The following is a 24,735-nucleotide window of genomic DNA, read 5'->3' as shown; positions in this document are numbered from 1 at the left end:
AGTTTCGGTTTCGGTTTCAAGAATCCCCATACATCATTGTCATCTTCATCTTCATATCGTGATATGGAGAGTTTCGGTTTCGTTTGGGGCTCAATATTTGGGGCCTACATTGAACAATATTTGTTTGTTGTTTGTTTGTTGCCATTGCAGCTGCGGATGGGAATATGACTGCGGCTGGGACTGAAGCTGGAGTTGTGGGGCCTTAGAAATGTTCGTAGGGTAACGCCTTGGGGCGTACCCACAGCCATTACTAATTATATAGTTTCTATTTTTTGGCTTTCCAACGGAAATTTATTTATGCTGCCTGTTGCCTTTTTTACGGCCAGAAGTACTACTGCCACAGAAGTGGGCTATAATAACAACAGTTTGTTGATGGCATCGGATGATTGTCGGATGGGATCCAAAAGGTTACCAGATCGTCATTCGAACGGATCGTGTGATTCAGCACATGTTCAGCATGGGTTCCATCTTCTGCTCTTGGGAACACAGACATTAAAGAGATACTCATAATTTAATGAGGCCCCCCCCCCTTCCCCCAGAGAGAATGTGTTTTTGTACTCACAATTTAGCTTTATTGTTTAGTGTGTTCTCTGCGCGATAATAGAGCTTATAAATTACTTTAATTATTTGAAGCTGAAATTTCAACAATTGAAAGTGTTTTCACACAACACGAGTTGCCATTAAATTTTTATTTAATTTGGAGAAGTTCTGTGGATTTTTTTGCCATTTTTAAAATCCTCACATTACAAAAGGAATATTTCATTTATTCACCATCTATGGCTTTTTTGTAATCCTTAAAGTAATCTTATTGAAGTCGTTGAAATTCTCAGAGAAAAGTTCGAATTCTGCTGAAAAGGTATACTAATTCCTATGGGATCTTTGAAGTACTTCTTCAACAACTCAACTCAACATAATGGAGACCCTCCTTTCCACCAGTTTTCAGCTTCGTTAACAGAAAAAACAAATTCTAACCGTTTCGCTTTCTTATCTCGTATTTTCGGGTAATTTGTGCGCCTCTTCCATGCACAATTGGGTCACATAAGCACTACCTCAGAGCCATAGCCGTACCACTACCCATATATGCACATATACATAGGTAGCATTGTATCTGCGGAGATATACAAATTTGTTTTCGAAGCTTCGCTTATTTCCCCACACACACACTGCATTATAATCGTAAAACTCGCATTAAGAAGCGTTTCGCAAAGGCACTCGGAAGCGACCAGGTAGGGGGCCAAGCCCCAAGGCAAACAAACGCCTTGCTTCCTGACTTTTCAGAGTCGGAGTTGGAGTCGGACTTGGAGTGGGCGTGGCCGGCCCACCACGCATATTGGCTTGCCTTGCCTTGCCTCATATATGTTGCAATATGATGGTTAGATGATGAATGTTGGATGGCCAAAGATTCAATGTGCCGTGAATTATGGCTTGCCATTTCCATTTCGTTGGATAACAGCTGGGTGTGGGAGTGGGAAAGAGATACCCTGCTGGGGATTGGGGAAGCGCTCCCCGAATGACCATTGCTGTGATTGCATATTGGAGGGCACTACAGGTACGACTTCATTACGGGGAGCCCTCGCTAAATGGGAAAACCTAATCTACCGCAGAATAACCCATTACTTGAGGACTCTTGGAACTTAAGAAACATACATAGAGGCTAACATCTTATCCATTTTTTTAGAAACTATGACAATATTTCTCCAGGGGCTCTAGAGATCGGCATAAAATGTAGTTGATGGAAATCCCTCTAAGAGAAGTACGACTGTAGGCAGGGAGACTGTACCGATAGTAGGTGGTGTCTGGCTGTATATTAAATCGAAATCTTTCCACATTTCCCATTTGATGTGTGGAACTTCTCCTGGGGATCGAAGTGCAGCGGACCGTGGACGTGGCTCTCGATGCGTCTTTGTACCGCCTCCTCCGCCGGCGGCGGGCAGTGGCCAAACGTCAAATTAAAAAAACACTTTGTCCGCCTGCAATTGCTGCCGCAGATGCTGCCCCAAAGATGATGGGGGATACTGCTGCAACTGCCGCTGATGCCGTGGCTCTGATGCGCTGCAATCCAGATCTCAGCGAAATGAAAAGTCATCATAATCAACAATTTTAAAATATTAGTTTACAGAAACCGCCATCGGGGCAGACGTTCAATGATAGTGAACTTGATTTGGGGCCAATTTTCTCTTTCATTGGGCCTCCTCCGACTCCACTCTGATCGATCCACTGGTAGCCACAGCCACAGCCGGTTCCTGGTGCAGCAACAACTGCAACTGCATGCAAAAATGCCAATTACTTGCGAGTCGTACCTCGCGCAGAGTGTGTGTGTCTGGGGTGCCCCTCATCGGCTGCTGGCTGCTGGCTGCGGCACAGTTTTTCACAAAGAATCTGCCATGTCTGGCCGCGCTCTGGAGTCGGAGTTTGAGTTGGAGCTAGAGTCGTCGGCGGCTTCGATGGAAACCTGGCAGCCAGGCGACCACTTTCTAATCTCTTACCCAGCCACCGACTGACTCTCCTCGGACTTGGCCACAAATTTTGGGCCCACTCTAGACTGCGTCTCCGTCTCCGTCTCCGTCTGCGGAGACATTGGCATTGGCTTTGGCTATTTTTATAGTATACGACCACCAGTACGAGTACATGGCATTTTTTATTCCGATATTTTCTTTTTCCTTCTTCTGCCTGTCTTTTTTTCTGTTTTTTTTTTTTGTGTGCTTGGCCTGGGTTTGTTGGATTTTTTGGCGGATGCGCAGCCACTTTCCCAGTCTAAAATGCGGAAAAATAGCGAGAGTGAAAATTCGTTGTGCCGGCATAAATTAACTGTAAACTGTAAATATGAAAAGCGAAGGCAATGCGAGCGGCCTCCACCAGGGGGGGGATGCGAAAGTGAAAACGCAATGCTACTTGCTTTTATTTATTGTATGTATTTTTTTCTGTATTTCCCCCCCGCCTATCTATCGTCTGCTGTCTACTGTCTCGTGTCCCCCCCAGTTCTTGGCCCCCCCTGCGATAAAACGCGACTCATTTGCATGCAACAAAACCACCAGACGAATGCCGAAAGCCAAAGAGATGCCGACGAGAAATAAAGTAAAGCTTGGTTCAAGCGTAAGTGAATAGATGTGGGGGATACTGCAACTACGGCTCGTACTCGTAAAATTGTAATGGCCACTTGGCATTGCCATTGGCATTGGGGGTACTCGGTCATTAATTGGACTAGAGTTTGGAGGAGAAAATTTCGTACTAGCTGGGAATCTAGGAAAAAGCAACACGATCCTTTATCCCACAAATTGGATAAAGAATTTTTCCAAAATACTCTCCTTTGTTTGGTCTTTATATGAATTACATTTCAAAATTATTTCTCCAATAACTTTAAGGATAGACTTTAAAGCAGTTTAGTCTTTCTGAAAACTCTTGAAATTTGTTTAATTACGTTGCCATTTTCTCTGTAACATGTTGCTAATAGTATGCGTAAAATAAATTAAGTTACACTATAAAAAAACGCCTAAAAAAGCTTAATGGGCGAGCAGTGAACGAACATAAAACTCTCAACAACTGAATGGAATTACTTTTGGAGTTTTCATATTATTTCACAATTTAATTGTGTACAAAAAGATTTCTGGAACTCCTCTTTTCTACAATTGAAAGTTTTTCTTAGAGAAATTTTCCTTCAATTCTTTCACGCAAAAGGAAAACCGAAAATTTCTTTTTTGCTTAAGCAGCATTTTTCACAGATTTTCTGGAATATGTTTCTTTCTGCAAAACCAAATTTCCTCTAGAGAGAAATTTGCCGCAAAGATTAGTATAATTTATTGCCCTTTCTCGCACCAAAATTTCTACTCAAAAGATTTCTAGAGCACATCGGATGGAGCACATGTGATTCATGGCCGTTGAAGCGTTCCAAATTCTCCTACAATTTAACCACCCCACAGCCTTAGGGTACATGGCTAGTCGATGATCCAATATCTCAACATTTTCGGTGCTGTGTTCCCTCGTGTGGATACCAAAATATACGGCATAGGAAATTTCTCCACGCACTTGCGCTGCTTTACTTTGGATGGACAATGCCCGTACACTCGTCCAAGTATTTCCAAGCAGTTGCGTTGCTATTTTTATGGGCTTTTTGAAAGTGTTTTCTGGGGGGGGGGGCTTCTGTTTCTGTTTCTGTGTTGTGCTTGCCATGAACTTAATTATAATAGCAGCTACGAGTACTCGTGGCAGTCGTCTAGCAGTGATCGTGTTTTACAGGCAGACAGAAAGACAAAAGGTACCGATGTACATTGTACATTGTACATTGTACATATATTAACAAATCGCCAGGCCACGCAAATGTTGAAATATTTATGTAGTATTTTTCTTTGAGCTGCAAAACTTCAAAACTCGGCGAGTGTAAGCGTACAAGTTAATGCAATGATGTGCAACGGAGCGTGCGGCATGGAAAATGTTTGCCTGCCTGCCCAGAACGTTGAACCAAAAAATGAATTTGCAATCAAGACATTATTGTTGCTGCTTTAATTACCACAACTATCCATCTTCGTGGTAGAGTCTTCCAAGCCATCCACAGCCATCCATCCAAACCGTCAGATCCGTGGTCTTTTCTTTCTTTTGGGTTTTGCAATCCGCAGCTCTGCCACGAAGTTCGCGCTCCAAAAGCCACAGCCACAGTCACAGCCGCAGCGTCCATTGTATTAAAGCCAGCCAGCAATTAATTTTGGCCAAATGAATAAAATGAAAATTAAATTAAATAAAAATGTAAATCCGCATTAGCGTTTGAAGGCTGCTGCGGTGTCTGTGGCACTCTGTGGAGGCGGCTCTGGCGGTGGCAACGACATCCATCCACAGCTGTTGCGGCAGCTGACCCAAATGTGGCAGCCATACCTCGCACCTCGTGGCTTTTCCACAAATGTGCAACATGACCAATAATTTGAAAGTGTAATTTATGACGGCACCGCCGCGGTGCTGCTGCTACTTAAAGCTGGAGCACCACACAAACAAAAAGCGAAAACAGTTTGGATTTTTGGTTCCCAGAAATGGGAATATGTCCTGCAAGGGATTTTTTTAGTAGCGGACAAAAAAGGGCCATAAATTATGGATAATGTAGAGGCCATGATGGTATTGAGGGACTTATTACTTACTAATTGAAACTATCCTGAAATCGTGCGAGAATTAAGTTCATTATTGCATTATATTATACATTAATTCTGCAATAAAACATCATCCGAAATACTTAAGAATAAGCGCCTCTGCGCCTTCGATTTCATGTGGTTACCATCTAATCATTTCGTTCATTTATTATAAACAAACAAGTCAAAATAGTACTGGTAGAGTTCTTCAAACATTTTTGTGGCATACCACACAACCAGAGGGATCCATGTCCCAATCGGCCCACATTTTGCACAGAGAACAGGAGCATCTCCCGCCGAAGTATACTCACAATTAGCACAGATTTGAACATGGACGGTAATGGAAAAATTTATACCACAAAAGTATGCAATACTCAACTTCTGAGGCACTTTATATAAGAAACCTCCTAGAAGCATGCTTTAATTTATGTAAAAAAAAACCTTTAAAAATAATATCAATTGTATGTTATTTCAATTATATATTTATATGATCTTATGTTCACAAAGTGAAGGTGGGAATGTTTCATTGTTCATTTCCTGGTTCATTATTATACCATGTTTCTTTAGTAGATTATACTCCAAGTAGTGGAAATATTATAATCACAAAATTCCCTTATTATTTTCCCCAAACGAGCTTTAATGGAACCCTGGTTGATTTGGAGAAAAGTCTACTCCTCTTTTAAAACCAAAGCCCTGAACAAAACAGAACAAAAACAACTAAATGGAAATCATTGTCATCATGAACTTTAAACCTCACAAAACAGTAACAGTACGTAAAGCAAGCTAACAGAAATTTCAAAGCAAAAATAACTTATCACAGTGTAACCTGCACTGGTTCCCTGGTTTCCATTCATGCCAGGGCTGCATAGAGACTTGTAAAATGGCGGCACATTCAAAAAAATTCACCTGTATTAGCATTTGCAATTTATGGAAAATATATACAAAAATTCGTAGGAGCTGATTCACAAACCTTAAGCAACCTTACGAGCTATTTAATTACTATAATATCACGCACAGGCTCATTGTCTCATTATGATTGCTAGCTAAATTATTATAGAATAGTTTATACATTATGTACAGTGCTTAGATTTGGCTAAAATTGTTCTTATAGCCCGCTATAGAGCGTGGCTATCTGGCTATCTCCCCTAGAAACTCATTCCTGTGGCGTGTTCTATGTCGTATCGTTCCATTTTGTCTATTATCCTATTGTTGATCACTTCCTTCACATTGGTGGACCACAGAAAGTCATAGTGGTTCCAGTCCGAGTACGGAATGCGGTAGAGCTCTGCGCAGGGCAACAGAGAGGCCAGATACTCGACATCCTCCACGGCGGACATGTAGTCGTTGTCGCTGTAGTACATGTGAACGCAGCTATTGATGTTCTTCACATTGTAGGCGGGTGGCGTTGACTGCTGGTAGATGATCTCGTTCTGCTCCCTGCCATGATCGTACTGCCGGAAGTCCCCGGAGGCGTAGAGCTGCAGGTAATGGATGATCTGACTGGTGGAGGCCCCAGCCGGATGGGTGGCACACACATCTGTAAGAAGGGTCTAACGAAAACAGAGATTACAAGAGAATACTCGAAAGAGATCGATTAAGATCCTCACCTGATTGAGATGTCGCGTTCCCCAGCCACCGATAAAGTCGAGCAGCCCCGAGCACAGAAACTTGAACATGGATCCCTCTGAGCAGACGTGCTCGCACATGAGTTTCTGCATGCTGGTGATCGGCAAAAGTTCCATGCTCCCCAGAATCCAGCTCAGGAAGGAGGGAGAACCCAGGAAGATGCCTCCCAGCTTGGACAGAATGAACGAGTGGTTGCGCATGTAGGCGATCGGGGCGAGTAGATGCACCGATCGCACCTTCTCGTTGTACCACGGCAGCGAGGACATCAGCACAAAGAATGTCGTAGTGCCCTGCGAGTGGGCCACAAAGTGCAGCGAGTTGGCATTACTCGCCGATAGAGCATAGTCCAGCATGGCAGCCAGATCGTAGACTCCAATCTCATGCCAACTGAACTTCCAGAAGTCCGAGGTATCCGGATGGATGTGCTTGTGTTGGCGGGAGTAGGTGTTGCCCCGGGCATTGCCCAGCCAGACATCGTATCCTGCATCGGCGAACATGTAGGCCAGCGACGTCTCCGGGCCATTGATGATCCAGTCATCGGAGGCACAGAGGATGCCATGCTGCAGGAATACCACTGGCTTTTGGATCGTCTCATTCGAATGCAGCTGCAGCTTCGGGGACGTGGGAATGCGGTAGATGGTGAGAATGTAGTCATCTGGCGTGTGTACTGTGTGCTCTTCCACGGGATAGTTGTGGTTTGTGATTAGAGTGGCCTGAAAAAAGGGTAGTCTGTTATTGAAACTCCCAAATACTCCTGGTAATGTACTCCTTGGATCAAGTTTTCTTGTATGCCCAATATGAGATCATCTACTTAAAGAATCTGTTATATAGCTCTCAAGTTTAAGAACGATGATACGGCTATCTATCTGTATCTGCATCTGTATACCTTCCTGTATCTTAGGTAACTTTTTGCACAAAAAAAGGGTAAGACCGCTTCGCTTCAGATAATGTCATAAACAAAGCCGCACGGTGAGAGGCTCTCAGCACTCGACCAACCCAACGAGCCGACCCGACCATAGAGAGGCCAAAGTCCAAGCACAAAGAGCGCGTCATAGCAGACCGACGAGCGATAAACATGGGAATAATAGAAACGTCGAGCAAAAAGCAAGGAATCAGCCCATGTCGTGGGCCATTCATTAGGCGGACCCGCACTGCTATATAGTATACATATACCATATATAATACACAGACATTTTGGCAAGCTTTCTTTTTGTTTCTTCGATTAGCAAGAGTTGATTTGTGGGCTATACATAGTTTCGTACTTAAACATCTTATCAGAGGAGTAGAGCAGCTGATATTTGCCGATCGCAGATCGCTGCGTCAGGCATCGGGGATCAGAAGCAGATCGGGTGATCGCTGCTATATGCCATACGTGTCTCCCTACATATGTACGTACATATATGTATGTACATTATGTTCTTCGCGTTCTCCCACACAGACTAGTAGAAATACTCGTACAGAATATATATGACCCGTTCGTAGTTGATTTTTGCGCTAATCATGCGCGCGAACGGAAGCATTTTACGGGGGCGGCCATATAGAAAGGGGGAAAGCCAGGGGCCTGCCCGGCGCATGTTCTAACAAAAACTAAACATTTTTTTATCAACAAGTGCGAAAGACTTATAACGAAACATAGCTTCGTATGTCATGCCGATAATTTGATACACGCTCGTATCTAGTGGCGATCAGGTGTGCAAAAGTCAGCTCATGGTAACTATTGATAATGATACCATTGAAAAAACAAGTGTCAATCGATCTATTTCTCAGTGATTCATAAGAAACAGCTCTCCACTTAATGGTAATTAATAGCTTCTAGGTAAATTTCCCTTCTTTAATCATTCGGATCTTCCCTAGATCTGTTGCTCAACTTTTCCGATTTTCTTTCCTTTTCCTATTCGTTACTAAGCAAATGCACTCTAATCTCTATGAATATTCCTTTGTTTTGGTAATCTTTGAACTGCAACAAATAAAATACACAAATTTGTGCAATTATAGCCGCTATATAATCGATGAATCGTTTCTAAAGTGGTCTTTGGTTTCTTTTCCGAGCAGAATATGAGTAAGTGGCCCAATCTAATCGGGGAAAGTGTACAAATTATCGAATTACGACTGTCTAGAACATGATCTTCAGACCTTTAGGAATCCATTCTCCGTTCTATGATTTATTGCACCATCATTTTGCATCAAGTATACGCAATGCAGGCCAAATTGTCTAATTAGCGTTACCCAATGTACCTGTATCTGGTCAATCTTTGCCAATCTTCCAGCTTGACCACTTTGGTTGCACATCGAACACCGAACACCGCACATTCGCTTACCGTCACTTTGTGTCCATCCACCGACTCGATCTGTCCGCTCAGCAGCAGCAGCAACATCAGCAGCAGCAGCAGTCGGGGCACAATCGATGTGCAGTTGCCGCCGCCGCCGCTGCTGCAACAACTATTGGTGGTAGAGCATTGCATTAGCCGTTGGTACAACATGTTGTATGTGTGCTCGCAATATTTAGTAATAACTTTTTGGTAGTTTCTTGCTGGGAGCGTTAACTCGGGAAAAGGAACAAGCGCCGTCGAAGTCATCCAAGCACTGACACAGTTTGGCCCGCGTGCAGTCGGTTTTTGTTACCTCCTCTCTGCCGGCCTGATGGCTGGCTGACTAGCCAGTGTGCTGCCTGCCTGCCTGCCTGCCTGCCTCTCGGATTTACGGCTCTACAGCTCGGCTGGGCTCTGTGGCTCTGTGGCTCTCTGTATTTAGCCAAACAGCCACCAGAGTCGGCCCCTTCACGGCCTGCTCTGTTGGTGTTACGAGCTGATACTAAAACTAACTACGAATATAGTGTTTCGTTTCTTTCGTTATAAATTTTGTTCGGCTGGTTTTTACATTTTTTTTGTTGCAATTTTTGTTGTTTTTTTTTTAAACTAGTACTATTATTTTGCAATTGTTGTTTCGTTAGATGTACACGCGCTTGCTTTGATTTCACATACACTTATGTTTTTACAATTGTTTTACGCGCGCTGATAAGTTGGCCGATCCACTGGGGTCCATCGATGCTACGATTACTTATAGTACACTCACTTAATCAGCAGCGCGATGCACTTCATGGGTTTATAGTATGTATTTTGCAATTGTTATTTCCATTTAATTATGCGTAATATTTCTCGCCCATCTGCTATGGCTCTTGGTCGATTTCAGCGGGCGATAGACAATAGAACAAGGCCCTCTCCGATCCGATCCGATTCGATTCGATTCGATTCGATTGACACTGAGGGCATCCGGCGCGTGCCGTTGTTCTTCAGCGATTCACCTTCAAGGGCACAAAGTACACTCTCTTCAGGAAATTCACACTCATAAAGGAACACTCGTACGAAAGACCGAAGCTGATTAGAAATTTCTGCCGACTCTCTGTGCGACCAGGGAAAGTGACGTCAAAAGTGAACTTTTGGACAGACGAGGACGGTCTGGTCTGGTGTAGTCTGACGAGGTTGTTCAACTGCAAGTGAATGAAATCGAATTGTTGTAAATGTGATGTGCATAAAAGGTATTGTACTGCATGGAGATCAGGTGGAAGGATTGCCGGATGTCATAAATAATCTCACACCTGTGTGTTTCGCAAATATCTATTGATCCAATCGAAAGCTCGCTAATCTCTATAACGATTATTACCCGAACAACGAACGCTTCGATGATTGCCTTATCAGCTATCAGCGATCCGGGACCACCCATTGAAGACTTTGGCTTTGTCTAATTATAACCCTTTCCACCTCAGTATTTTCCATTCCATAATCTGTAGTTTGTTTTCATTGGGGGTCCTAAGTTTAATGGGAGAGATGATCGTGTCAATGACTGGCAGGTGAACAATGGAAGATGACGGTTAGAAATGATGTCAAAGCTGATCTCAAAGAGGATCTCAAAATGTAAATAGTAGGGGTAGAGTTCGGGTGTATTTAATAAGTAATTCCACTTTATTTACACCTGTTATTAGTCATTCCCCAAAGAAACCAAATATAGCTATAATTGAAGCCACAAACCATCTTTAAATATGGAAATGCATAGATAGCTCTAGAAAGATTTCAGTAGGTCATTGTCGCACCAGGCAATCTCTCCCACGATCTGATTATTTAGGCTCTCTGGATGACATATTTGTAAGGTATTTATATGCAAATTGTTTAAAGATTGTCACTCGAGTCAAATCAATTTCTATTTGCAAACTCAATTCCAAAAAAATTAACCTTTGCTTGTCTTTTTTCTTTTTTTATGTTGTTGTTAGGCAAGGTCGTATATGCTCCAACCGATCCGAAGATCCACTTCCACGCGAGTGATCGCTGGGCGAATGAAAAAAGTTGATTTAAATCTTTTTCTTACCGGCACAAACGAAAGTCACACCACCACAGTTTTTCCGGCATTGCGACGTGAAAATATGAAATGTTATTGTTTTTGTTTTGTTGTCTTCTGTTTTCTTTAATTGAATTTATTTATATACCGGCTCGTGCCGCTCCGCTGCCTGTCCGATGTCTGTGCGTAAATTTTCAAACTACGAATAAAACTAGCTCCCCAGCGACGCGATCGTTTGGGCGAGAAAGCTCGCAAAAGCTGGTTGTCGCAAAGCTTTTCATGACATGACGGAAGCAGCAGAGGCAGAGCACCAGCAGCAGCGGCAGCGGCTCATTGAAGAATCAGCTGTTGTTGTTCTCTGCGGCGTATGACTGTTTTGTTCATACTGAAGAATTCTGTTTACAAGAAAGCGACTCCATGCCACAACAACGTAATACGATTTTTGTTTACTTCAGAGCCTGTGGTAATGGGAAATTATGGAATAATATCTAGTCATAGGGCGGACGGCACACAACGTTTGCGGGTCAAGTTCAGCCAAACCAGTTTCCTATTCGGCTATTCGACTATTACCGTTTCTCCTCAGCTTTCTTCCCCCCGTTGTACGAGTATCGTACCACTCTCTCGGAAAGCCCCCCAGCACTGGCCTAACATGTTTTAAGCACCGGCGCGTCGCTCCAAACTGAGGCTTGTAATAGCAGACATTTTGCAAGCAATTTCAAGGTTAATTTTGCAAACGAATTTTCAGTTTTTTCGTATTTGCTTTAAAACGTTCAACGCATGTCACGAAACTGTCGGCAGCAGTTGGTTGCACGTCGTGACAATTGGCCACAATCTGGGGGAATGCTGGTAAAGATTGTGGAGACCCAGTGCTGCCTTGTTCAAGAAATATTTAAAGAAGATTTTTCGCTTAAGATCGGGGTTTGGATATGGTCTAATCCAAATAAAATTCAGAATGTGATAGATAGGATTTCAACGTGTTTATGAAATGTATCTTGTATACAAGATAGAAAGATTTGACGATATTTCGACTGAAAATACCATCTATAAGGGTGCACAGGTAGATAAAAGCAATTATCATAGGTATACATACATTTCTCAATTAAACGTTTATTGTTATTAATGTTATGGCCACCACAGCACTTTTCCAATTTAGGAAATGCGGAAGAAACGTGAACAAAATATTAAGCTAGTTTTCAACACCAAATCAACAATAAACCGATCTGCTTTCATACCAAAATAATTTGAATTGCTTTCTGGTTCCTCATCTTAAGAATCCAAACAATCCCCGAAGTGATCATAGCTTAGCCACTAATTTCGTTTATAGAATATACCCCAAGACTACAATCTTCTGTTTATGATTTCATTTTGCTTTAGTCATGCACAGACTTTTCGCAAAACTGCCGCCCATGCTCTTTGGGTGTGTTTTTAAAATTTGCAATAATCTTGATTGACGTTCACACGTGGAGCAAGAAAAACAAATGGTTTTGCCAGCTCAGTCATTGCCTCTCTCCCTAATGGCCAAGAAACGTTCTTATTAGCTTAACATTTGATGGTTTCTCCATTGGAGAACAACAATTGTTAAACTGATTTTTTGGAATCAGACGGAATGCTAGCGACTAGCTGTATTGCAGTACCGCCGGGATTTTCAGCTCATCTAAGTATTTAAGTGGCACACTAGTTTTAAAAGGTGTAAACGTTCTTAAAATTTGTATTCAGTTGCATGTTTCACACAACTTGTAATATAATCTGAATCGTCATATAGGTTACAGTGAATCCCAAGGTGTCTCACAAATAAAGTAATTTTCGTAATGGCATGATTGGTCGTTCATCCAAAATTCGGCGGTAATTAGCTCGACGCAATTTTCAGAGCTTTCCTTGTTATTGGGTTCGTTTTCCTGCCAGTGAAAGAATGTTCCCGGCAAGCCAGTAGTGGCCGAAATAAACTCTCCTTCCTTTTTTATATCGTTCACATCTATCCAATATCTCTGGGTCTTATTCAGCATTCTGCCGAGTGCCTTCGTCTCATCCTTGCTTTCCAGATTCAGTAAGTGAGCCCCATCTTATGGCATTTATCCAATGCATCTTTCCAGTTAATTTTACTATTTCTTTCTATGTAATAATAATTGGACCGTATTTTTTCGAAAAGCTCTAATCTTTGAAGCCTCATCTGCGAGCTCTTTTCCAACTCCAGCTCAATTGCGAACTGTCTTCCTAGAACCTCTAATTTTTCGTCGTTTTGTGCGATTTTTAATAGAGTATCAGCTAGCTGTTTGGAGCTCTTTTCCAGTTCCTGCTGGATCATCAACTGTCTTCCTAATCCTGCCTCTAACTTTTCATCAATTTTGGCCAGTTGTTTGAGAGTATCTGCGGACTGTGAGCTCTTTTCCAATTCCTGCTGGATCGCCAACTCTCTTCCTAGAGTCTCTAACTTTTTGTCCATTTGCGCGATTTTCGATAGAGTATCTGCGGGCTGTTTGGCCTCGTAAGACTCCACTCGCATTTGAAGGATGGCGAGGTACTCCAGGACCGGTTTCACAGCTCCGTAACAGTATCCGCCGCACTCGTGTTGAGATTCATCCACCTATTGGGGCGCATTAATGTTCTTTAGATTTATGCTGTCAATAAACTCAATGCTGCCCTCACCTCACAATGCTGTGACATGGATCTCCCAAAGGTTATCGCAAATAATATGAAAACAATGGAACATTGCATTGCTAGTACTTCTCTCAACACAATCCAAAATGCAACTGATTATATAAGAAAACCGTGGATTTTTCTGTGCTGAACAGCTCAAGAAGGATGAAATGAAATAATGTTGAAATAATCAACTGATTAAAATTAATGTATGTACATATAATCCATCGATTCATTCCAGTTGGCTAATAAAAATAACATCAAAGAAAGGACAGAGTTATCGCAACAAAATATGTCAACAATGAAACAGCGCATTGACATTACTGGAATACATTCTCAGAAATATGATGAGACGCTTCTCACAATCTACGGCGTTTCCGGAACTCATAGGGGGTGATTACCACCCCCTTTGTGTCCTTCAATCCATCTTTTTGATTATATTTCCTTCGTCAATCAATCTTTTTCACACTCTTTCGGTTTGCCACCATTTTGTTTACGCGTTACCCAAGTCCGCTCTTTCAAATCCGCCCGCCTTCAAATGTTGCTGGTGGTTAAATATGTGTCTCAGCAACAAATGTGTGTTGCTGAAAAAAAGAAAGGTGCGCTTAACAGCACTTTCTGTCATTTCTAGAAATAAATCGGACTATTTAGAAATATTCCTTAGGTTTCCATACATTGCGCTAACAGCACACTATCATTCGCTACGTTACACAATACCTTACCACGCTCTCTCTCTCTCTCCTGGGCATCAATCTATTAAATTTAATTTATAAAGGCATATTTGAGAACAAAGGGCTATACCCTTCCATTCACAGGGTTTTTTTAATTTTCGCTCTCAAATCGTCCTTGCGTGCATAATTTATTCCAATGGATTGCACTTAGATTCTTGTGGCGCGGTCACTTTCAAACAATTTCTTTTTGGCGCGCACCACTCGGCTCTTTTAGATCTCTTCAAATGCTCTCTCTGAATCCGTTAATGCTCTCTTTGAACCGCCAGCCTCATGTGCCGAGACAACGAGCAGCATTATCCCTCAACATGGCTCGGATCTGCATACCCTAGAAATGAATACATATAATAGAATTGAGAAAATGTTTGTCATCTCAGACTCCAATGATGGAAAAAACTGATTAGTCTCTGTTTTAAAGCTACCACAACGATATGTTGTCTGTCTTCAAATAAAAACAAGGTTGGCGTGACAACAGCATTATTCAACGGAATATCAAGTTTGAGCTATAGGAACGATTACTCTCTTACGTGTTTTTTGTTTGACCTTTTTCGCTAAAACCTTTTTTTATTCAAATCCAAGAAAAGCAAGGGTCGGACGGTATATTTTATCTATAAGTCCTCTGGCAGAAATCCGCCCGAATCCGAATTTCAAATCTGCCCGCCTTCAAATGTTGCTGGGGCAACAAACGTGTGTTGCTAAAAAAAAAAAAAGAAAGGTGCGCTTAACAGCACCCTCTGTCAAGTCTAGAAATAAAACAGACTATTTAGAAATAAGCCTTTGGTAGTTTCCTACAAAAAAAAAAAAGAATAAATTGTATACGCATATTTTCCTTATGTTTTGCGAACTATTTATTACTAAATTTATTAAATTAAATTTTCTGTTTAACATTGCGCTAACAGCACGCTATCTTTCGCTACGTTACAACTCTACCACGCTCTCTCTCTCTCTCCCTGGGCGTGCTGTCATACTTTTCACAACACACACAAGCAAGCATCTCGCTCCATCTCCCTTCTGCACTCATTCGAAAGAACAGGCAGAAAGTTTTAGTGCTGGAATTTGTTAGAAAAAGAAAAAACAATAATACAACGTTTTGCTTTCATTCTAAACAAAACTGAAGTGCTATAAATAAGAATCCAAGCCGGCTGTTCAATAAAAACCTTTCGGATCAATCGAATTGAAGAAAAATCGTTTGGTACTAGAGAATTTGTAAATTGGTGTGTGGCTGGTTGCATAAAAGGTAACTTGTGAAAACGAAAGGTGGGCAATGTATAAGTTTCTGAGGGTATTTGCAAAGTGATTGCGGCATGAATACGACGGAAATGAGCATAGTGAAAGGTCGAAATAGTGGCGGCAGCCGCTCGAATTAATGAATTTTGTGTCGCATACATATTTTCTGTCTCATCGTCGCCATTTTTAATCAGTCGTTTTTCCCTGCCTTTTGTGTGTACACTATATTCGTCTCTCTTGCGCACTTGAACGTTGTTGGCGTCGCGTGTTTGATTGTTGGAAAACGTCAATCAGAAATTTCAAATGCATCTGGCGAATAAATAATAAAATAATATAAGATTTTGTTGTCTTTTAAAGTGACTTGCCTACACGATGGAAGACATCACCAAAAACATAATCTTTACAAATGCTATCAATGGGCAACCGGCCACAATACAATATCAAACAGCAGACGGCACAATTCTGAAGCAGCCGAAAATAGAGGGCCAAAAAACGGAGCAGCAGCCAACATTTTACTATACAACAAATGTGAGTTGTGCAACGTGATTCCTGGAACTGTGTCCCTCTAATTTTTTTTCTGTGTGGTGTGTCTTCGTTTAGGGCAATGGAGGTACTGTAAATCTCGCACAGCTGGCTACCTCGGAGGACAACAAGACTTGCTACATAGCCCAGCCCGTTGGGGGCTATAACTATGCTCTGGTCAACGGAATGCCCCTAAATCAGGGCACTGCTCTGGGCATAGCCACAGTGGATGCCCAGGGACGCATACAAATCGTCAATCAGAACAAGCCGATAGCAGCGGTAAGTACAACTTATAGAGGGAGCTGTCCTGATCAGATGTAAACTGCTTCTTTCCGTTGCAGAATACCATATCCAACATCAGTTTCAAGTGCGACGTCTGCTCCGACATGTTTCCACACCTGGCCTTGCTCAACGCCCACAAGCGGATGCACACCGAGGGTGAGCAGCAACAGCAGCAGCACAATTCCCAGCAGGGAGGCGACTCCATTGCTGTGGTGAATGCCCAGGGCATGGTGCAGGCACAGAACATCATCAACAACGGGCAAATGGGCCAAATACAAATCGTGGCGTCCGATACGCTGGATCCCGTACAGCAGTCTGTGATGCAGCAACAGCAACATGATTCCAAGGCCAACAAGTGCATCACTTGCGGAACCTCCATGATGCCGCAGTCCAAACGAAAGGGTCCAAAGCAAGTCCGATGTGAGTCTTGCATGCAGGCGGAGCAGGCGGCCCAGCAGCAGCAACTCTTCGTGGCGCAGGATGGTGAGTGGTGGCGCAAACGAAACGATTAGGAAACGAAATTTAATGCATTCCCTTGATGTGCAGGTCAAATGGCGCATCCCGTGCAGATCATATCAACCACACCCCAGGCTCAGGCGCAGCTCCAGCAAATTGTGGCCGCACAGACGGGTGGCACGACACCCAAGCGTGAGCCAAATACCGGAACAGGACACCATCCAGTGAAAAAGCGCAACTCCCAGCAGATGACCAAGTGCCAAAAGTGCAATGGCTCTGGCGTGGTGCTGGTCGGGCAACATTCCCACGGCACCGGAGCCGGTGGCTCGGTCAAGTCGTCCGTTACCGTCAAAACCGAGTGAGTAGTAAGCTAAAGATCAACCCCAAATCTACGCTAACAAAACCAAGGTGTTCGTCATGCAGAAATCCTTCGAAACCCTTCAGCTGTAATATTTGTGGTGGTCTGTTCTCGCGCTACTCGAGTCTGTGGTCCCACAAGAAGCTTCACAGCGGCGAAAAGAACTACAAATGCAGCATTTGTGGACTGGCCTTCGCCAAGGCTGTCTATCTGAAAAACCACGCGCGCATCCATACGGGGGAAAAGCCGTACAAGTAAGTGTCCACTTACTTTCTATATCCGTATTGATTTACTAATGGGTTTCCCCCTTCGCGTAGATGCCAAACCTGCGGCATGCAGTTCTCTCAATCGCCACATCTTAAGAATCACGAGCGGACGCACAGCGGGGAGCGTCCGTATGTGTGTGGAGTTTGCGACAAGGGATTCGCACGCCATGCCACGCTGTGGAATCATAGGCGTATCCACACCGGCGAGAAGCCATACAAGTGCGAAATATGCGGCTCGGCCTTCTCCCAGGCGGCGCATCTGAAGAACCACGCCAAGGTTCACTCCGGAGAAAAGCCCTACAAGTGCGAAATCTGCTCGGCGGCATTTGCCGATCGCTTTGCGCTGAAACGCCATCGTGGCATCCACCAGAAGTACGGACAGACGGCCCCGCGCCAACCCGGAGCGGATGGAATGATTGTGCATAAGCAGGAGATCCCCGATATGGATGACGAAGCCCAGCAGGAGGTGATCATCAGTGGATTATAGATAAGAGCAACGAATGCCAATGCCAAGTCGATGATCAGCTCCGAGGGTCCGGCAGCGCCAGAAGCAACAACGTCGGGCTACCATTCAGGAGGAACGTATCCTTCCACGCAACCGTATCCCGGCTACTACTACCAGATGCCGCCACCGCCGCCTCTTCCGGCCGAAACGGAGAGCACTGCTGCTTTCACCTCATCGAGATACTGAGTGGACGGCGGGAGGGAGGAAGACAGGGACAGGGGGGAGCCTAATCATCAGCACTACCAACAACACTAGCTAGGCATCGCATAGGATATATATATATATTTTTTTTACTCTAGCTTTCCGGTAGGCTCTACGAAAACGCTTTTTACGTTAAACAAACGAATGAACCTAATTTATTTGGTAGTCTGTAAAATACACATAGATATTCGTATAAGTTTAAATGCATACATATATATATGCATATATATATATATATGTATATATAAACGAGTATATGGTATGGTATGGTATCTATAAGTGTTATAGTCTATTTCCGTATACAAATTGTAGGTGTAATTAAACGGATTTAAAGTACGGGGTCAGGGCGGGGGACGACAGGAGCGCATCTAGAAGCAAAATACGTAAGAATCTGCGCAGGCAACAAACAACCACATACAGCTGTATATATTCAAGGAAAGTATATACATACGATATAGATACAAACATTGCGTTCGAAAACAATATTAGTCGTAAGCCGAAAACCATTTAAATACAATTTATGTACATTTAAATAAGTATTACCATAATACATAAATCAAATAAATATTTGAATAAAAATTACCATTTTTACTAACCTACTCGACTTGCTCTTCTCAACGATAGGAAAACAGAATTGTATGGCAAAGGATTTCCGAGTCCTTGTCAAGGATCAAGGACAATTTTCCAGTCACAGGACAAAATGGCCATACCAGATCGGGCCACAAATATCCGAGAAAATTAAATATTTTTGACTGGGGATATCCTTTTGAAGGATCTAGGATATCCATAGCATGCTTTGATCGGCACACAAAATAACGGAGAAAACAAGATATCCTTGATCCTTTGTCCTTGATAAGGACTCCAATAAAGCAAGGATTTTAATCCGATCACAGGAAGCCATCGCACACCCAGATCAAACCACAATTAATGGAGAAAACAAAACGGGATTTGCGTGATTTTTTTTTTAACAACAGGAAGCCATGTCCCACCCAAACCGGCCCACAAAAGAAATCCAGCAACCTTCTGCTGATTTCTGGTGGCCTGGTACCACAGACCAATTTCTCGCATTGAGCATTCGCGATTGCGGCCGACAACGTGAAATTGATGTGGGATACCAGGCGAACATAAATCAGCAGAAAGCTGCTGGTGTTTTTTGATTGCACAGTGGCGCCCCCACCGGCTATTTCTTGAACTAAATGTTCACTGACGATCGCCATCTGTGGCGTAGTTCGAGAACTGACCGCTAGTTGTGGGGCGCCACATATGGTCCGTTAATTTTAAACTGAGTTTTAGTTAAATCTCTATAACGCGGCCATTTCTCATCCGATTTTGACGGGATGGGTGTCCTTGTAATCGGCAGGATGACTTCTTACGTTTGAATCCATCATTGACATAAAGGACGATCAGGATATGCCGTTAAACTTTCTTTTGTAATAGACTTTTAGTTAGATCGCTATAGCTTCGCTATTTCTTATCCGATCTGGTCGTGCCACGACTCCACGTGCTCAAAAATACATTCTTGATCCTTTACAAATACTTCTACATCCTTACACATAATAGAAAAGACTAGTGATTTTGTTATATAGACAAAACTCTGCCATTTATTGTTCGATCCGAGCGTGCCACGCCTTTCCGTGATCGGGGGAATATCCCCGATCGCTTGGTTTCCCATTAGTTACAGTAAGAATAATACGCATTCGCAGAAATTCAGATTTGGTTAGAGCAAATCGAGCTGTCTGTACGATGAGGAATGCTCTGTCTCTCTTATCTCCAGTTTCTAGCAGGAGAACAAAAACCCCAATACCATGAGGGCATTCTCATCGGAAATTTCGATTATTTTGGCCAAAGCTGCTATTAATGTAGATGTATACGAATAAATGATTTAAAATAATGAGATCAAAGCACAGATTCCGCCAAAACTTGCCAGAGATAATGCGAATCCCATAAAAACGCTCAGCATGCTCTACATTTTTGCAGTTGAATCGAAACTTTTGGCAAAGATGCGTTACTCTCTTATTGTGGCTGTGGCTCTGGCTGCGCTGGTGAGTTTCCTATAAGAATAAATAAAAAAAGGAAACATTAGAACATTTAAATCCACAGAGTCTTGGTAGTGCCGCTCCTCCTCAATCACAATATGCCATCATCGCCCAATTCTTCAAATATGCCGAGGCAATTCGCGAGGTTCAATTGGACAACATGCTGGACATAACGCTGGAGTTTGTGGATCAGGTTGTAAGGAGCGTTCCGGCCAACAATCGTGGTCCTGGAACTGAAACTCTCCAGTCGTATCTAGATCGTGGCAGGGTCGTCCGTCAGACGGGCTCTCTAAAGCAGAAGTTCGACCACGTCTATGGCCTACAAGCTCTCTTCGAGGGACTCCAGGGCCAACTAAATCCAGAGTCGCCCGAGGCTCAAGTAATTGTAGTAAACCTTTTGGGCCTGCTTGGCGTGGCCAGTGATTTCGCCATTGAGGATGGAAAGTTCTACAATAACTTTGTCGAAGGTTCCACTCTAATGAAGGCCAAGCTGAGCACATCCACTGTGAGCAGTGAACAGGATCTGTTCAGTGCCATCGCGGGGTACACCGATTCCGAGTTCACGCAGCATGAGCCTTTGCTGGAGCGTGTTCTTAGCTTCAGGAATAGGTACTAGACTTTCGAGGGATTGGAACCTGTGCATAATAAATAAACGAAAAAAAATTATTTCAACAAAATCCAAAAAATTAAACTGAAATGACCTTCCAGTGTTATCAGTAAACGGGTTCAAGGCTTTCAAATGGGTACAAATATATATATAGATTACGATTTTTATGAATACATACTCGAATAAATTTATCAATCCAGATAAGAAGTGCTTTGGTATACAGTTTATGATGGATAATTACAGCCGATATTAGGAGAACTATTGGCCTGTATTTTGCAAGTGGAGAGTTTTAGATGTAATCTGAATAAAATATAGTGATAAAATGTTTATGGAACAGAACAAACTGTTGTAACGATGTGCAGCGATGGGTTGGATAAAAATATGTAATACGATTAGTTCTACAATCGAAGAAGAGGATCAACAGCGCTGTCAAGTAAAATGAGACTTAATATAATATATAATGAGACAAGCAATTTGTGCACCTGAATGTATAACAGTGGAACATTCAGGATAAATTGTTGTTTTTTTATTGGTTTTGTTTGAATATGTAAACATTTTAAGTTTATAAATGATAACGAAATTTACAAACGAAATATAAACAAAACAACTAATCTAGACCCTCAGCTTTGGCTTTGGCTTCGGCTTCAGGCTTGTCCTCGACTTGGTTCGAAGGAATTGAGTCGATTTGGCCGCGCTCTTTCAATATATCGAGAGGATCTTCACTGCGCAAGTAGCCATTATAGATGGGCTGGTGCTCAAAGACTACTTGCCCTTTTATGACACGCACCCGAGGCCCATGAGCTCGGGCCGTGAACTTAACCTTGCCGCACGTATCCGGCCGCAGGCGACGATGGGCCCGAAGGCCGCTAACTACAACAAAGTACTTGTCACAGCCGTAGCACTTGTAGCGCTTCATTCCAATATGGCGCGATAGGTGAGAGATGAGTGTCTCTCGATGAGTAAAATGCAGTCCGCAGATCTGTTGGCCCACAATTAAAACACATTTCAAGGAGAAAATAATAAATAGTGTTATATTTTACCTCGCATTGAAAGGGTTTCTCCCCAGTGTGTCGGCGCAAGTGCACCCGCACTTGACCTGGAGTCCGAAAGCGCTTTTCGCAATATTGGCACTTGTATGGCATTTCCCCCGTGTGGATGGACATATGAATTCGCATGCCTCCCTGGGTGGTGAAGATTTTAAGGCACGTGGGGCACTGGAACTGCGATAGCTTTGTGTCATCTATATGTGGGGGCTTGAGTGTATTTATCTTTGGTTCGGACTCTGATGGTACTGCTTCGATTGCTGGAGTCGGTGCGGATTTAAGCAAAGGTGGTATTTCTTTTGTCGGAGTTGCTGGCTTTGATATCTCCGAAGCTGAATCACTCAAGGAAGCAAACTCCGTCCCACTTGATTCCGGTTCTAGATTAGTTTCGGCGGGAATAAATTATATAATGTAAGTTGTTTGACAGGAAATTACGCAGGGGCATTTTACTCACTTCTTACGGGCTTCAAATCTACTTTTAGCTCTGAAAAGTTGGCGCTCTTCAGTTTATGCTCCTGGACCAGATGCCTGCGAAATGCGGAGCCTTGCTCATAGCTGCGCGTACAGATGGGACAAATCCAGAAGAAACGGTTGTTCGGGTATTTCTTCCGCAGTTCCGCCATCACCGTATGGGCGCCGGGATTAAGAAATACTTCCACATTCGAGGGCTCGCCTGCCAATGTGCTAATCACTGGGACTACTGGTTCAGCGTTTAGTCCGTTAGTTTCTTTATCCCTTGCATGTAAAACTGTTCCCGGAATGGGAAGCGTTTTTTCAATGGAGCGTATTTGATTTTGAAATTCTGTAATCAATTCCTGACATTCTGGTCGATTCTTCAGGGAGTAACAGCGATCCCTGGGAGGAAGAAGAGGTTTATAGTCCACTGGACTAGTTGTATTGGGGGATGACGCTCTTTCTGGCGTTATCTTGCTAATTGTAAGCGAGTCTGGCAACTGAACAACGTTCTGTGGGGACGTTGCAGTGGCAACTGCACTTGGCTGATTCGACAGCTTTACAATTTTTGTATTTGGCGGCAATTTAATGACCATGCAGTTGTTGGGCAATACTTTCAGTATATTAGGGGATATTGGGGGCTTTCCACGCATAGCCGTATTAGAATTTGCGACTTTCTTTAACATATCCGTCACGTTTACTTTTTGGCCGTTAGGCAAAACTTTGAATAAACTCCGCTGGACTCCACCAGAAGTGGCATTTGATGTTGGTGGGCCATTCCATTTTGAAACTGCAAGAAATACAACATTCCTTAATGTTCATCAAATTGAATAAGTCATTAATAGGGACTCTTACATTTGAAGGGTGGCCGATGGGTAGTTTGTATCTCTTGCTTGGGCTTCAAGGCAGGCAATCGCAGCTTGTTCCTCAGCTCAACGGGTAGGCTTGCCCAGATCGATCCTTTCGAAGACACTGGCATCTTCTTTTTGGGATTTGCCATTTTGGAGTCTGTCTTGATGCTGTCACACAAGTCGGGCATCTCCTCGTCCAGGGGCTCGTCTTTAATGTACATATGAAGACCAGCTTCATTCTGTGGGTGTGGCCCCATCTCATCTGCGTCCAGCGGTTCGTCTTTAACCTTCACATCGTATAGCGCATCAGCTGGTGATGAGGCCTTGGCTGCCACGAGCTCTGGTGTTGTAGAGATTTTCTGAATATAGTCCACCTGCCCGCAGACTTGGGTGGTGTTTTTTCGGTGTAGGTTAAGGCCCATCTGAGATTCAAAAGGAAGACGGCATATGGCACAGACATAGCGATTCACATAACAGTGGCTTTTCATATGGCTGGCCAAGCGATCGGCGCCATCAACCCTTAAATCACAGATCTGAAAGAACTCAATGTATTTTTATTTACTGCGGAATTTAATATGGAATCGTAGTTAACGCTCACCCTGCAGCAGAACGTGTATATTCCTTGGGAATGCTGACGATATTCGTGCTCCAGCACCAATTCCAGCGTGCCGCACCAGGCACCGCATCCATGGCGACAGAAGTGACGGTTCATCTGGTGGTTAACAAAGTGCGCCTTGATCTCCAGTTCAGTGGGTAGTTGTAAATGGCAAATGTGACACTCGTATGGACAGCCATTTTGATTCTGCGACGATTCTGCGAATAACTGTAATTTGAGACACTTTATTTGGTATTCTATTCCCATTTACATACATATGTATGAATATGTCCCACTCCTGCTTACCTGTTGGGCATCCAGCGTACTTAAGCTGGCTATAAACTTGAGCTCGTCCTCCGATTTATCATCGCTGAGTGGTACTGTTACCATATCGGCATGCTCCTCAAGTATTTTCACGGCGCTACTCGCTGGAACGGCAGCATTATTAAAAATACATTCATCCAAAGTTAACGGTACGCTGCGTAATAACAGCCCCATACTTGCACACACACGCGGATCTCAGAGCAACAGGCACACATACCAACGCACTCGCCCTCACAAAGCAATTAAATGCAAGTCTTTTGCTTACCACAGGAAATATCCATTGTCTCGTCCGGCATATTATCTTCCCCCTCCAGCTTGATCGTGGTGTCATCAATGTCGATTTCCTCTTTAATTATACTCAAATCCACATGCATTTCCCGTTCTTTTTGCTTTTGAGGATGCAACACGCCAAAAAATATACCGCTGCGATCATCAGTGTGACCACAGACCTCTCGATCAAATTTACGGTCTGACCCTCAGCAGAAATATACCGAAATTATGTCACAAATTTCAAAATATACCGTAAATATCCTGACGAATTCATTGTAAGTTCCTTCATATTCCTCGTTTTTTATATTCGGCCT

The 24,735-nt window shown here is 43.2% G+C and overlaps 5 protein-coding genes across 6 annotated transcripts; 2 read left to right on the top strand and 3 right to left on the bottom strand.

Moving 5' to 3' along the window:
• Positions 1 to 6,005: 6,005 nt before the first annotated feature.
• Positions 6,006 to 11,207, bottom strand: LOC6593893 (lipase 3). Its single transcript, XM_002019036.2, has 4 exons — positions 11,094 to 11,207; positions 9,053 to 10,221; positions 6,716 to 7,447; positions 6,006 to 6,658 (listed from the first exon to the last, which is right to left on the bottom strand). Exons 2-4 carry the CDS (start codon positions 9,308 to 9,310, stop codon positions 6,254 to 6,256), a joined length of 1,395 nt encoding a protein of 464 aa, XP_002019072.2. The 5' UTR covers positions 9,311 to 10,221; positions 11,094 to 11,207; the 3' UTR covers positions 6,006 to 6,253.
• A 1,614-nt stretch (positions 11,208 to 12,821) lies between these two features.
• LOC113565410 (collectin-11-like) lies at positions 12,822 to 13,724 on the bottom strand. The gene is made up of 3 exons (XM_026987312.1): positions 13,707 to 13,724; positions 13,193 to 13,644; positions 12,822 to 13,094 (listed from the first exon to the last, which is right to left on the bottom strand). Exons 1-3 carry the CDS (start codon positions 13,722 to 13,724, stop codon positions 12,827 to 12,829), a joined length of 738 nt encoding a protein of 245 aa, XP_026843113.1. The 3' UTR covers positions 12,822 to 12,826.
• Positions 13,725 to 15,488: 1,764 nt separating this feature from the next.
• On the top strand, positions 15,489 to 18,837 carry LOC6593894 (zinc finger protein 239). 2 transcript variants are annotated; one of them, XM_002019037.2, is made up of 7 exons: positions 15,489 to 15,662; positions 16,010 to 16,180; positions 16,253 to 16,453; positions 16,516 to 16,939; positions 17,003 to 17,270; positions 17,336 to 17,524; positions 17,588 to 18,837. In XM_002019037.2, the coding sequence occupies exons 2-7, from the start codon at positions 16,025 to 16,027 to the stop codon at positions 18,021 to 18,023; spliced, it is 1,674 nt and encodes a 557-aa protein (XP_002019073.1). In that variant the 5' UTR covers positions 15,489 to 15,662; positions 16,010 to 16,024; the 3' UTR covers positions 18,024 to 18,837. The 2 variants fall into 2 exon arrangements, with proteins under 2 accessions (XP_002019073.1, XP_026842952.1); XM_026987151.1 differs by having other exon boundaries at positions 17,321 to 17,524.
• Positions 18,838 to 20,199: 1,362 nt separating this feature from the next.
• Positions 20,200 to 21,016, top strand: LOC6593896. Its single transcript, XM_002019039.2, has 2 exons — positions 20,200 to 20,284; positions 20,343 to 21,016. Exons 1-2 carry the CDS (start codon positions 20,201 to 20,203, stop codon positions 20,892 to 20,894), a joined length of 636 nt encoding a protein of 211 aa, XP_002019075.2. The 5' UTR covers position 20,200; the 3' UTR covers positions 20,895 to 21,016.
• A 476-nt stretch (positions 21,017 to 21,492) lies between these two features.
• LOC6593897 lies at positions 21,493 to 24,569 on the bottom strand. The gene is made up of 7 exons (XM_026987310.1): positions 24,417 to 24,569; positions 24,134 to 24,255; positions 23,831 to 24,055; positions 23,237 to 23,765; positions 22,383 to 23,171; positions 21,926 to 22,305; positions 21,493 to 21,864 (listed from the first exon to the last, which is right to left on the bottom strand). The coding sequence occupies exons 1-7, from the start codon at positions 24,523 to 24,525 to the stop codon at positions 21,493 to 21,495; spliced, it is 2,526 nt and encodes an 841-aa protein (XP_026843111.1). The 5' UTR covers positions 24,526 to 24,569.
• Between the last annotated feature and the right edge of the window lie 166 nt (positions 24,570 to 24,735).

The sequence above is a fragment of the Drosophila persimilis genome, unplaced genomic scaffold (assembly GCF_003286085.1).
Source record: "Drosophila persimilis strain 14011-0111.01,24,50 unplaced genomic scaffold, DperRS2 tig00000124-arrow-pilon, whole genome shotgun sequence".
Lineage (NCBI taxonomy): Eukaryota > Metazoa > Arthropoda > Insecta > Diptera > Drosophilidae > Drosophila > Drosophila persimilis.
Note: the sequence above shows the minus strand (reverse complement) of the source record. Positions and strands in the feature narration are given on the sequence as shown.

Excerpts from the sequence above, each read along its gene's own strand:
- LOC6593893 (XM_002019036.2), bottom strand. The coding sequence starts at position 9,310 with ATGACTTCGACGGCGCTTGTTCCTTTTCCCGAGTTAACGCTCCCAGCA. Across the intron at positions 7,448-9,052 it reads TGGATGGACACAAAGTGACG|GCCACTCTAATCACAAACCA; the intron begins GTAAGCGAATGT and ends CCCTTTTTTCAG. Across the intron at positions 6,659-6,715 it reads GAACGCGACATCTCAATCAG|ACCCTTCTTACAGATGTGTG; the intron begins GTGAGGATCTTA and ends TGTTTTCGTTAG.
- LOC113565410 (XM_026987312.1), bottom strand. Across the intron at positions 13,095-13,192 it reads GAGCTTTTCGAAAAAATACG|CAAGGATGAGACGAAGGCAC; the intron begins GTCCAATTATTA and ends GAATCTGGAAAG.
- LOC6593894 (XM_026987151.1), top strand. The coding sequence starts at position 16,025 with ATGGAAGACATCACCAAAAACATAATCTTTACAAATGCTATCAATGGG. Across the intron at positions 16,181-16,252 it reads CATTTTACTATACAACAAAT|GGCAATGGAGGTACTGTAAA; the intron begins GTGAGTTGTGCA and ends GTCTTCGTTTAG. Across the intron at positions 16,940-17,002 it reads ACTCTTCGTGGCGCAGGATG|GTCAAATGGCGCATCCCGTG; the intron begins GTGAGTGGTGGC and ends CTTGATGTGCAG.
- LOC6593896 (XM_002019039.2), top strand. The coding sequence starts at position 20,201 with ATGCTCTACATTTTTGCAGTTGAATCGAAACTTTTGGCAAAGATGCGT. Across the intron at positions 20,285-20,342 it reads CTGTGGCTCTGGCTGCGCTG|AGTCTTGGTAGTGCCGCTCC; the intron begins GTGAGTTTCCTA and ends TTAAATCCACAG.
- LOC6593897 (XM_026987310.1), bottom strand. The coding sequence starts at position 24,525 with ATGCATGTGGATTTGAGTATAATTAAAGAGGAAATCGACATTGATGAC. Across the intron at positions 24,056-24,133 it reads GTACGCTGGATGCCCAACAG|TTATTCGCAGAATCGTCGCA; the intron begins GTAAGCAGGAGT and ends CTCAAATTACAG. Across the intron at positions 23,766-23,830 it reads TATACACGTTCTGCTGCAGG|ATCTGTGATTTAAGGGTTGA; the intron begins GTGAGCGTTAAC and ends GAGTTCTTTCAG.